Source organism: Pseudophryne corroboree, chromosome 6 (assembly GCF_028390025.1).
Source record: "Pseudophryne corroboree isolate aPseCor3 chromosome 6, aPseCor3.hap2, whole genome shotgun sequence".
Classification (NCBI taxonomy): Eukaryota; Metazoa; Chordata; class Amphibia; order Anura; family Myobatrachidae; genus Pseudophryne; species Pseudophryne corroboree.
This window is the reverse complement of record NC_086449.1, coordinates 167,584,833-167,597,708: the sequence shown is the minus strand read 5'-3', so window position 1 is coordinate 167,597,708 and position 12,876 is coordinate 167,584,833. Positions and strand designations below refer to the sequence as shown.

Genomic DNA, 12,876 nt, shown 5'->3' with positions numbered 1-12,876 from the left:
CCCCCTACTCTGATCCTGAGCTACACCACACTTGCTGTTCTCAGTGCTCCCGCCAGGCGGCAGTCTCATCCTCCCAGTCCCGCAATCAAAAAGCAATTCTCCCCTCCCCCGTAAGGCACATTATTAATATTATAAATAATTTATTTATCATGACTATAGAGTGCTTGAAGCTTATATAAAGTAAGGAAGCTCGTATTCTAAGCATTATTTCCACACAGCAGACGAATATTTTCTCTACACTGGGGCCTCCTGTCCTGATAATTACCTTTAACCTAGCACCCAGTCAGTACATGAATAATGCGGGCTGCAGCACGCGGTAAAGACGCGAAATAACGTGTCTTTGCGGAGTTACAGCGCGAGCGGAGGAGCTGCGGCCGGAACCTTTCTCCTCGGAACCTGTTGTCAGCCGGAAGCTTTGCGAGAGCACACACGCCGCACAGTGTCTGGGACGTTCCAGGCTTCCGCCCGGTGTTGTGAGAAGATGGTGCGTAGCAGGAGCAGGTCCCCGGACCGGCGTAGAGGTGAGTTGGGAGCCCAGTGCCCAGCAGCGGGGTGACCGGGCAGCTGTCCCGCCCTCTGGCTGCGGTGCCCGTGCGGCTGCGCAGTAATGACACTGTGCTGGTTATATGTATCATATGCCTAACTGCACATACTAGCACAGGGGTATGCAGCAGGGTGTACACACTGGGTGGGGTAACACAAATGATTTATCATGTAGGTAGGCTAGAGCAGCAGTTCCCAAACGCGGTCCTCAAGACACTCCAACAGTCCAGGTTTTAGAGATATGCCTGCTTGTGTACAGATGGTGTAATCAAACTGATTGCGGTACTAATTAGGTCACCTGTGTTCAAGCATGGATATCCTTAAACTCTGGACTGTTGAGTTGCCCGGAGGACTGCATTTTTTTTTTATTTTTTTTTGGGGGGGGAGTCATTCAGACAGGATCACGGTAGCGATCGCAGTCTGAAGCCCTTTAGCACTGCGCGTGCGCACCCCGGGAGGCATCTCAGGCCCGCTATCGCCTCTGCCTGATTGACAGGCAGAGGCCGTCACGGGGCGGGAGAGGGCATGCCAACAGCATTAGAACGTAGTTGGTGGGGCACGGTCCGGACATGGACCGTTGCAGGGTCGGGCCGCAGTGGCTGTGTGACATCACACACAGGTCCTGCGACCGGGCGGGTAGCCACCTGCCAGTGCAGCAGGGAACTACTCGCCTGGTTCAAAAGCATCTCTGCCATGCAATGCTTTTTGCTTTTGCACCTTTGAGGAGGGGGCAAGGGCTGACGTGGGGCGGACTAGCCCTGTGCTGGCCGACCCCCCGCGTGTTAGAGTAACTGATTGTGGCTGTGCTAAATTTAGCACATCTACGATTAGATCTGAATCATCCCCTAGGTTACTACTGCGCTAGTGGAAAGGTCAAGAGAGTGGCAACTAAATGCAAAATCATGCACCTGGGCCTCATACACCCAAAGACTAAATAAACAGATCAATCCTATTATCCGTAAAGGGTGCAATATGCAGTTGCTGCAGCGTTATAACGCTGGTAACAGCACCTGATCTTGCACCCTTCACAGTCAGGTTTCGGGCTGAATTCGCACCAAATTGCTCGGAGCCCTATGGGGCAGCGAGCACTTTTGTACATATTCGAACCGCCGTAAAGTGCTGCCGCGATGTTTTGCACCTGTGAAATCATCATGCATGATAGGATTGAACCCATAATGGAAATTAAAGCGTATGAAAGGGGATCTAGGAGTCACTATTTCAGGTGACCTAAAGGCAAGTAAGCAATGTAACAAAGCAATGAGGAAGGCTAGTCAGACTCTTGGTTGCATAGGGAGAGGAAGCAGCAGAGAGAAGTAATATTGCCACTGTATAGGTCATTGGTACGGCCTCATCTACAATACTGTGGCCAGTTCTATAGACCATATCTCCAGGATATAAATATATTAGAGAGCGTACAAAGAAGGGCCGCTAATATGGTACCTGGCCTACATCACAAAACTTACCTGGAAAAATTTAAATATCTTAATAATTATAGTTTGGAGAAGGGAAAAGTGGGACATGAAATTTTCAAATATACTGTATCAATGGTTTTAACAAGGTACTGGAGGAAAACATGCTACAAAGGTAAATAAGTATTAGAATGCGGGGACATGCACTTAAACTGGAAGGAGATAGGTTCAGAGGAAACTTAGGGAAAAATTACTCCACAGATCGGATAGTGGGCCTAATTCAGAGTTGATCGCAGCAGCAAGTTTGTTAGCAGTTGGGCAAAACCAGGTGCACTGCAGGGGAGGCAGATATAACATGTGCGGAGAGAATTAGATTTGGGTGGGGTGTGTTAAAATCCGAAATCTAAATTGCAGTGTAAAAATAAAGCAGCCAGTATTTACCCTGCACAGAAACAATATGACCCACCCAAATCTAACTCTCTCTGCACATGTTATATCTGCCCCACCTGCAGTGCACATGGTTTTTCCCAACTGCTAACAAATTTCCTGCTGCGATCAACTCTGAATTACCCCCAGTGGATGGGTGGAATAGCCTAAAATCAGAGGTGGTAGAGGCTAAGGGATGTATTCAATAAGAGCCGGAAACTGCAGTTTTGTCGGAAAGACGTCCGTTTCCGACAGGAATAGGTCGAAAGGCGTTCCGACCTATTCAATAGGGGCACATTTTTTCCGACAAGTGGATCGGCGAGTATTCCGCCGATCCACCTGCTTCCGGAAAGCAAGTGGATCGGCGGAATACCTGCTGATCCACGTGCTGCTGTCGGAAACAGGGCCAAATCCGACAATCTCAATCCGACTTGAAAACAAGTCGGATTGAGGTGAGGAGACGGGGAGCGGTGCAGCGGGCTACGGGGATGAGTATTACCTGTAGTGCCTTCCCCGCCGCCGCAGACATCACTCCCGCTGCCAGCTCCGGCTGCTACTGGAAGCTCCCCCGCCGGCCGCCTCGCGCCGCTCCCCCCGCCGCTGCTGTCAGCGCACCCAGCAGCCGCTGACAGCAGGACAGGACACAGGGAACGGCCAAATTCGACTGTCAGATTTGGCCGCTCTTTGAATAGGGGTTGTCTGGTCGAGATTAGCCCGAACAGATTTTGTTACGTTTCTGAACCTGTTTTATGCATACCTTTATAGAGCGCAGGCGTTCCAGATCCGCCTCTAGGGAGCGTGAGAGAAGACGACGAGAGCGATCCAGATCCCGGGAGAGACGGAGAAGCCGCTCACGATCTCCGCACAGACGCCGCTCCAGGTAATAGGTTTTGATGGGTGATGTAAATCAATAGATAACTAATGTTCATGGTTGGCTGTTTTAGCAGATTTGAAAAGGGGAAAATGCGCCCTGCCCTTTTTAGCAGTGCCCTGCTAAAACAGCCTGCCCTGTGCCTTCTCCACCCGCAGGTCGCCGTGTACCGTGGGTGGAAAAAGTTGCAGTTGCCAATCACCGCCGGGTAAACGGATGCCGTGCGCATGTATCTATACACAGTGAGGGGAAGGCTCGGAGGCAGCCCAGCATGCTGGGCACGCCCCCAGTAGTGACAGTAAAATGGCCACACACCCTCCCTGGCCAGTCATGTCCCCTTTTCGAGCGTTCACGACTTGGGCGCTAGCATAGATCGCCTGCCCACATCCTAGCTAGAACACTAGATACCTAATACTTCATATCTATTGAGAACTCAAGTTGATCTCTTATTTCTCTAACGTCCTAAGTGGATGCTGGGGACTCCGTAAGGACCATGGGGAATAGCGGCTCCGCAGGAGACTGGGCACAAAAGTAAAGCTTTAGAACTACCTGGTGTGCACTGGCTCCTCCCCCTATGACCCTCCTCCAAGCCTCAGTTAGATTTTTGTGCCCGAACGAGAAGGGTGCACACTAGGTGGCTCTCCTGAGCTGCTTAGTGAAAAGTTTAGTTTTAGGTTTTTTATGTTCAGTGAGACCTGCTGGCAACAGGCTCACTGCATCGAGGGACTAAGGGGAGAAGAAGCGAACTCACTGCGTGCAGAGTGGATTGGGCTTCTTAGGCTACTGGACATTAGCTCCAGAGGGACCGATCACAGGCCCAGCCATGGATAGGTCCCAGAGCCGCGCCGCCGGCCCCCTTACAGAGCCAGAAGACAGAAGAGGTCCGGAAAATCGGCGGCAGAAGACGTCCTGTCTTCAACAAGGTAGCGCACAGCACTGCAGCTGTGCGCCATTGCTCTCAGCACACTTCACACTCCGGTCACTGAGGGTGCAGGGCGCTGGGGGGGGCGCCCTGAGACGCAATAAAAACACCTTGGATGGCAAAAAAAATGCATCACATATAGCTCCTGGGCTATATGGATGAATTTAACCCCTGCCAGAATACACAGAAAAACGGGAGATAAGGCCGCCGAGAAGGGGGCGGAGCCTATCTCCTCAGCACACTGGCGCCATTTTCCCTCACAGCTCCGTTGGAGGGAAGCTCCCTGGCTCTCCCCTGCAGTCACTACACTACAGAAAGGGTTAAAAAAGAGAGGGGGGCACTAATTATGCGCAGTATTAAAAATACAGCAGCTATAAGGGAAAAAACACTTATATAAGGTTATCCCTGTATATATATAGCGCTCTGGTGTGTGCTGGCAAACTCTCCCTCTGTCTCCCCAAAGGGCTAGTGGGGTCCTGTCCTCTATCAGAGCATTCCCTGTGTGTGTGCTGTGTGTCGGTACGTTTGTGTCGACATGTATGAGGAGAAAAATGATGTGGAGACGGAGCAGATTGCCTGTAATAGTGATGTCACCCCCTAGGGGGTCGACACCTGAGTGGATGAACTGTTGGAAGGAATTACGTGACAGTGTCAGCTCTGTATAAAAGACAGTGGTTGACATGAGACAGCCGGCTACTCAGCTTGTGCCTGTCCAGACGTCTCATAGGCCGTCAGGGGCTCTAAAGCGCCCGTTACCTCAGATGGCAGATATAGACGCCGACACGGATACTGACTCCAGTGTCGACGGTGAAGAGACAAATGTGACTTCCAGTAGGGCCACACGTTACATGATTGAGGCAATGAAAAATGTTTTACACATTTCTGATAATACGAGTACCACCAAAAAGGGGTATTATGTTCGGTGAGGAAAAACTACCTGTAGTTTTCCTGAATCTGAGAAATTAAATGAGGTGTGTGATGATGCGTGGTTTTCCCCCGATAACAACTGATAATTTCTAAAATGTTATTGGCATTATATCCTTTCCCGCCAGAGGTTAGGGTGCGTTGGGAAACACCCCCTAGGGTGGATAAAGCGCTCACACGCTTGTAAGAACAAGGGCTCTACCCTCTCCTGAGATGGCCGCCCTTAAGGATCCTGCTGATAGAAAGCAGGAGGGTATCCTAAAATGTATTTACACACATACTGTTATACTGCGACCAGCAATCGCCTCAGCCTGGATGTGCAGTGCTGGGTTGGCGTGGTCGGATTCCCTGACTGAAAATATTGATACCCTAGATAGGGACAGTATATTATTGCCTATAGAGCATTTAAAAGATGCATTTCTATATATGCGTGATGCACAGCGGAATATTTGCCGACTGGCATCAAGTCTAAGTGCGTTGTCCATTTCTGCCAGTAGAGGGTTATGGACACGACAGTGGTCAGGTGATGCGGATTCCAAACGGCATTTGGAAGTATTGCCTTATTAAGGGGAGGAGTTATTTGGGGTCGGTCTTTCAGACCTGGTGGCCACGGCAACAGTTGGGAAATCCACGTTTGTACCCCAGGTCGCCTCTCAACATAAGAAGACGCCGTATTATCAGGAGCAGTCTTTTCGTGGGCAAGCGGGCAAAAGGTTCCTCATTTCTGCCCCGTGACAGAGGGAGAGGAAAAAGGCTGCAGAAATCAGCCAGTTCCCAGGAACAGAAGCCCTCTCCCGCCTCTGCCAAGCCCTCAGTATGACGCTGGGGCTTTACAAGCAGAATCAGGCACGGTGGGGGCCCGTCTCAATGAATTTCAGCGCGCAGTGGGCTCACTCGCAAGTAGACCCCTGGATCCTTCAGGTGATATCTCAGGGGTACAAATTGGAATTCGAGACGTCTCCCCCTCGCCGTTTCCTAAAGTCGGCTTTACCGATGTCTCCTTCTGACAGGGAGGCAGTTTTGGAAGCCATTCACAAGCTGTATTCCCAGCAGGTGATAATCAAGGTACCCCTCCTGCAACAGGGAACGGGGTATTATTCCACACTGTTGTGGTACCGAAGCCGGACGGCTCGGTGAGACCGATTCTAAATCTAAAATCTTGAACACTTACATACGGAGGTTCAAATTCAAGATTGAGTCACTCAGAGCAGTGATTGCGAACCTGGAAGAAGGGGACTACATGATGTCTCGGGACATCAAGGATGCTTACCTTCATGTCCCAATTTACCCTTCTCACCAAGGGTACCTCATGTTTATTGGACAGAACTGTCACTATCAGTTTCAGACGCTGCCGTATGGATGGTCCACGGCACCCCGGGTCTTTACCAAGGTAATGGCCGAAATGATGATACTCCTTCGAAGGAAGGGAATTTTAGTTATCCCTTACTTGGACGATTCCCTGATAAGGGTAAGATCCAGGGAACAGTTGGAGGTCGGTGTAGCACTATCTCAGGTAGTGTTGTGGCAGCACGATTGGATTCTCAATATTCCAAAATCGCAGCTGATTCCGACGACTCGTCTTCTGTTCCTAGGGATGATCCTGGACACAGTCCAGAAAAAGGTGTTTCTCCCGGAGGAGAAAGTCAGGGAGTTATCCGAGCTAGTCGGGAACCTCCTATAACCGAGCCAAGTCTCAGTACATCAATGAAATGGTTCTGGGAAAAATGGTGGCTTCCTACGAAGCAATCCCATTCGGCAGATTCCACGCGAGAACTTTCCAGTGGGACCTGCTGGACAAATGGTCCGGGTCGCATCTTCAGATGCATCAGCGGATAACCCTGTCACCAAGTACAAGGGTGTCTCTCCTGTGGTGGTTGCAGAGTGCTCATCTTCTAGAGGGCCGCACATTCAGGACTGGGTCCTGGTGACCACGGATGCCAGCCTGCGAGGCTGGGGAGCAGTCACACAGGGAAGGAATTTCCAGAGCTTATGGTCAAGCCTGGAGACATCACTTCACATAAATATCCTGAAGCTAAGGGCCATTTACAATGCTCTAAGCTCAGCAAGACCTCTGCTTCAAGGTCACCCGGAGTTGATCCATTCGGACAACATCACGGCAGTCACCCACGTAAACAGACAGGGTGACACAAGAAGCAGGGGGGCAATGGCAGAAGCTGCAAGGATTCTTCGCTGGGCGGAAAATCATGTGATAGCACTGTCAGCAGTATTCATTCCGGGAGTGGACAACTGGGAAGCAGACTTCCTCAGCAGACACGACCTCCACCCGGGAGAGTGGGGACTTCACCCAGAAGTCTTCCACATGTTTATAAAACTCGACAAGTATTGCGCCAGGTCAAGGGACCCTCAGGCAATAGCTGTGGACGCTCTGGTAACACAGTGGGTGTACCAGTCAGTGTATGTGTTCCCTCCTCTGCCTCTCATACCCAAGGTACTGAGAATTATAAGATGGAGAGGAGTAAGCACTATATTCGTGGCTCCGGATTGGCCAAGAAGGACTTGGTAATCGGAACTTCAAGAGATGCTCACTGAGGATCCGTGGCCTCTACCTCTAAGAAGGGACCAGCTCCAGCAAGGACCCTGTCTGTTCCAAGACTTACCGCGGCTGCGTTTGACGGCATGGCGGTTGAACGCCGGATCCTGAAGGAGAAAGGCATTCCGGATGAAGTCATTCCTATCCTGATCAAAGCCAGGAAAGATATAACCGCAAAACATTATCACCGCATTTGGCGAAAATATGTTGCGTGGTGCGAGGCCAGTAAGGCCCCGACGGAGGAATTTTTCAACTAGGTCGATTCCTACATTTCCTGCAAACAGGAGTGTCTATGGGCCTGAAATGGGGGTCCATTAAGGTTCAAATTTCGGCCCTGTCAATTTTCTTCCAAAAAGAACTAGCTTCAGTCCCTGAAGTTCAGACGTTTGTGAAAGGGGTACTGTATATACAGCCTCCTTTTGTGCCTCCAGTGGCACCTTGGGATCTAAATGTAGTTTTTGGGTTCCAAAAGTCACATTGGTTTGAACCACTTAAATATGTGGAGTTAAAATATCTCACATGGAAAGTGGTCATGCTGTTGGCCCTGGCCTGGGCCAGGTGCATGTCAGAATTGGCGGCTTTATCCTGTAAAAGCCCTCATCTGATTTTCCATTCGGACAGGGCGGAATTGAGGACTTGTCCTCCGTTTCTCCCTAAGGTGGTTTTTTAGCGTTTCACCTGAATAAACCTATTGTGGTGCCTGCGGCTACTAGGGACTTGGAGGACTCCAAGTTGCTAGACGTTGTCAGAGCCCTGGAAATATAGGTTTCCAGGACGGCTGGAGTCAGAAAATCTGACTTGTTGTTTTATTCTGTATGCACCCAACAAGCTGGGTGCTCCTGCTTCTAAGCAGACTATTGCTCGTTGGATTTGTAGTACAATTCAGCTTGCACATTCTGTGGCAGGCCTGCCACAGCCAAAATCTGTAAAAGCCCATTCCACAAGGAAGGTGGGCTCATCTTGGGCGGCTGCCCGAGGGGTCTCGGCTTTACAACTTTGCCGAGCTGCTACTTGGTCAGGGGCAAATACGTTTGTAAAATTCTACAAATTTGATACCCTGGCTGAGGAGGACCTGGAGTTCTCTCATTTGGTGCTGCAGAGTCATCCGCACTCTCCCGCCCGTTTGGGAGCTTTGGTATAAACCCAATGGTCCTTACGGAGTCCCCAGCATCCACTTAGGACGTTAGAGAAAATAAGAATTTACTTACCGATAATTCTATTTCTCGTAGTCCGTAGTGGATGCTGGGCGCCCATCCCAAGTGCGGATTGTCTGCAATACTGGTACATAGTTATTGTTACCAAAAAATCGGGTTATTGCTGTAGTGAGCCATCTTTTCTAGAGGCTCCTCTGTTATCATGCTGTTAACTGGGTTTAGATCACAAGTTATATGGTGTGATTGGTGTGGCTGGTATGAGTCTTACCCGGGATTCAAAATCCTTCCTTATTGTGTACGCTCGTCCGGGCACAGTATCCTAACTGAGGCTTGGAGGAGGGTCATAGGGGGAGGAGCCAGTGCACACCAGGTAGTTCTAAAGCTTTACTTTTGTGCCCAGTCTCCTGCGGAGCCGCTATTCCCCATGGTCCTTACGGAGTCCCCAGCATCCACTACGGACTACGAGAAATAGAATTATCGGTAAGTAAATTCTTATTTTTACTATTCTCAACTTGATCTAATGGGAGACGTGTTTAAAAAGGTGGTCTTCAGTTTGCCGGCGGCCGGGCTCCCGACAACCAGCATACCGGCGCCAGAATCCCGACTGCCAGCATACCGACAGCTTTTCTCCCTCTTGGGGGTCCACGACCCCCCTGCAGGGAGACTAGATAGCGTATCACGCCACCGTGCCCGCGGCATGGCGAGCGCAGCGAGGCCGCAAGGGGCTCATTTGCGCTCGCCCAGCTGTCTGTATGCCGGCGGTCGGGATTCCGGCGCCGGTATGCTGGCCGCCGGGAGCTTGACCGCCGGCATAACATACTACACCTATTTAAAAGCAGAAGAACACATTACTCTAAATTACACTTAAATATAACTAAATATGTTTCTTTAGTTTATATCTTTCTTCCTAAAGGTCACCAATATCACCCCCATACACACTTAGCGATTTCACCCTAAAAATAAATAACATCGTTAACGTTTATTTTTTAGGCTGAAATTGCCTAGTGTGTACCCCCCTTAAGTTAAATATTTGGAGCTTATCCTCTCCCTAAAAAAGCAGTGTGTGTGGTAGACCATTGCCATGAATAACAACTGCATGGGTGTTTTTCATGATGGGACAGTAGCCTCCTATACTCAGCATTCGATGGCAGTCTTTCTCTGATGTTGGCCAAAAAGGCAACAAAACAGTAAATAATTTTCTCTAACGTCCTAGAGGATGCTGGGGACTCCGTAAGGACCACAGGGAATAGACGGGCTCCGCAGGAGATAGGGCACTTTAAGCTTTGGATTCTGGGTGTGCACTGGCTCCTCCCTCTATGTCCCTCCTCCAGACCTCAGTTTTACACTGTGCCCAGAGGAAGATGGGCGCACTGCAGGGAGCTCTCCTGAGTTCTTTGCATTAGAAAGCATTTTTGTTTGGATTTTTCTATTTCTCTGACGTCCTAGTGGATGCTGGGGACTCCGTCAGGACCATGGGGATATAGCGGCTCCGCAGGAGACAGGGCACAATAATAAAAGCTTTAGGATCAGGTGGTGTGCACTGGCTCCTCCCCCTATGACCCTCCTCCAAGCCTCAGTTAGATTTTTGTGCCCGACGAGAAGGGTGCAATCTAGGTGGCTCTCCTGAGCTGCTTAGAATAAAAGTTTAAGTTAGGTTTTTTATTTTCAGTGAGTCCTGCTGGCAACAGGCTCACTGCTACGAGGGACTTAGGGGAGAGAAGAAAACTCACCTGCGTGCAGGATGGATTTGCTTCTTAGGCTACTGGACACCATTAGCTCCAGAGGGAGTCGGAACACAGGTCTCACCCTGGGGTTCGTCCCGGAGCCGTGCCGCCGACCCCCCTTGCAGATGCCGAAGTTGAAGAGGTCCAGAGGTCCAGAAACAGGCGGCAGAAGACTTTCAGTCTTCATAAGGTAGCGCACAGCACTGCAGCTGTGCGCCATTGTTGTCAGCACACTTCACCAACAGTCACCAACTGTCACTGAGGGTGCAGGGCGCTGGGGGGGGCGCCCTGGGCAGCAATGTATAATACCTTTTTATGGCTAAAATACATCACATATAGCCCTTGAGGCTATATGGATGTATTTAACCCCTGCCAGATCTCACAAACTCCGGGAGAAGAGCCCTCCGAAAAGGGGGCGGGGCCTATTCTCCTCAGCACACGGCGCCATTTTCCTGCTCAGCTCTGCTGTGAGGAAGGCTCCCAGGCTCTCCCCTGCACTGCACTACAGAAACAGGGTTAAAACAGAGAGGGGGGGCACTTATTTGGCGATATGATTACATATATAAAAATGCTATAAGGGAAAACACTTGTATAAGGGGTTGTCCCTGTATAATTATAGCGTTTTTGGTGTGTGCTGGCAAACTCTCCCTCTGTCTCCCCAAAGGGCTAGTGGGGTCCTGTCCTCTGTCAGAGCATTCCCTGTGTGTGTGCTGTGTGTCGGTACGTGTGTGTCGACATGTAGGAGGACGATGTTGGTGAGGAGGCGGAGCAAATTGCCTGTATTGGTGATGTCACTCTCTAGGGAGTCGACACTGGAATGGATGGCTTATTTAGGAATTACGTGATAATGTCAACACGCTGTAAGGTCGGTTGACGACATGAGACGGCCGGCAAACAAATTAGTACCTGTCCAGGCGTCTCAGACACCGTCAGGGGCTTGTAAAAACGCCCATTTACCTCAGTCGGTCGACACAGACACTGACTCCAGTGTCGACGGTGAAGAAACAAACGTATTTTCCTTTAGGGCCACACGTTTCATGTTAAGGGCAATGAAGGAGGTGTTACATATTTCTGATACTACAAGTACCACAAATAAGGGTATTATGTAGGGTGTGAATAAACTACTTGTAGTTTTTCCTGAATCAGATAAATTAAATGAAGTGTGTGATGATACGTGGGTTTCCTCCGATAGAAAATTATTGGCGGTATACCCTTTCCCGCCAGAAGTTAGGGCGAGTTGGGAAACACACCTTAGGGTGAATAAGGCGCTCACACGCTTATAAAAACAAGTGGCGTTACCGTCTCCAGATACGGCAGCCCTCAAGGAGCCAGCTGATAGGAAGCTGAAAAATATCCTAAAAGTATATACACATATACTGGTGTTATACTACGACCAGCAATCGCCTCAGCCTGGATGTGCAGCACTGAGGGGGCTTGGTCGGATTTCCTGACTGAAAATATTGATACCCTTGACAGGGACAAGATTTTATTGACTATAGAGCATTTTAAGGATGCATTTCTATATATGCGAGATGCGCAGAGGGATATTTGCATTCTGGCATCAAGAGTAAATGTGATGTCCATATCTGCCAGACGACAGTGGTCAGGTGATGCAGATTCCAGACGGCACATGGAAGTATTGCCGTATAAAGGGGCGGTCCATCGGACCTGGTGGCCATGGCAACAGCTGAAAAATCCACCTTTTGTTACCCCAAGTCACATCTCAGCAGAAAAGGACACAGTCTTTTCAGTCTCAGTCCTTTCGTCCCCATAAGGGCAGGCGGGCAAAAGGGCCAGTCATATCTGCCCAGGGGTAGAGGAAAGGGAAGAAGACTGCAGCAGGCAGCCCATTCCCAGGAACAGAAGCCCTCCACAGCTTCTGCCAAGTCCGCAGCATGACGCTGGGGCCGTACAAGCGGACTCGGGTGCGGTAGGGGGTCATCTCAAGAGTTTCAGCACGCAGTGGGCTCACTCACAAGTGGACTCCTGGATCCTACACGTAGTATCCCAGGTGTACATTGGAAATTCGAGACGTCTCCCCCTCACAAGTTCCTGAAGTCTGCTTTACCAACGTCTCCCTCCGACAGGGAGGCAGTATTGGGAACAATTCACAGGCTGTATTCCCAGCAGGTGATAATCAAAGTACCCCTTCTACAACAAGGGAAGGGGTATTATTCCACACTATATTGTGGTACTGAAGCCAGACGGCTAGGTGAGATCTGAAATATTTGAACACTTACATACAAGCGTTCAAATCAAGATGGAGTCACTCAGAGCAGTGATAGCGAACCAGGAAGAAGGGGACGATATGGTGTCACTGGATATCAGGGACGCTTACCTACATGTCCAAAT

The 12,876-nt window shown here is 50.0% G+C and overlaps 1 protein-coding gene across 1 annotated transcript in view; it reads left to right on the top strand.

The window, feature by feature from the left end:
* Positions 1–280: 280 nt before the first annotated feature.
* Positions 281–12,876, top strand: part of SNRNP27 (small nuclear ribonucleoprotein U4/U6.U5 subunit 27) — a 135,253-nt gene continuing 122,657 nt past the window's right edge. The window contains exons 1-2 of the mRNA XM_063932098.1: positions 281–521; positions 3,144–3,258. Coding sequence (XP_063788168.1) covers positions 482–521; positions 3,144–3,258 — 155 coding nt within the window. The 5' untranslated portion in view covers positions 281–481. The remainder of the gene's footprint in view (positions 522–3,143; positions 3,259–12,876) is intronic.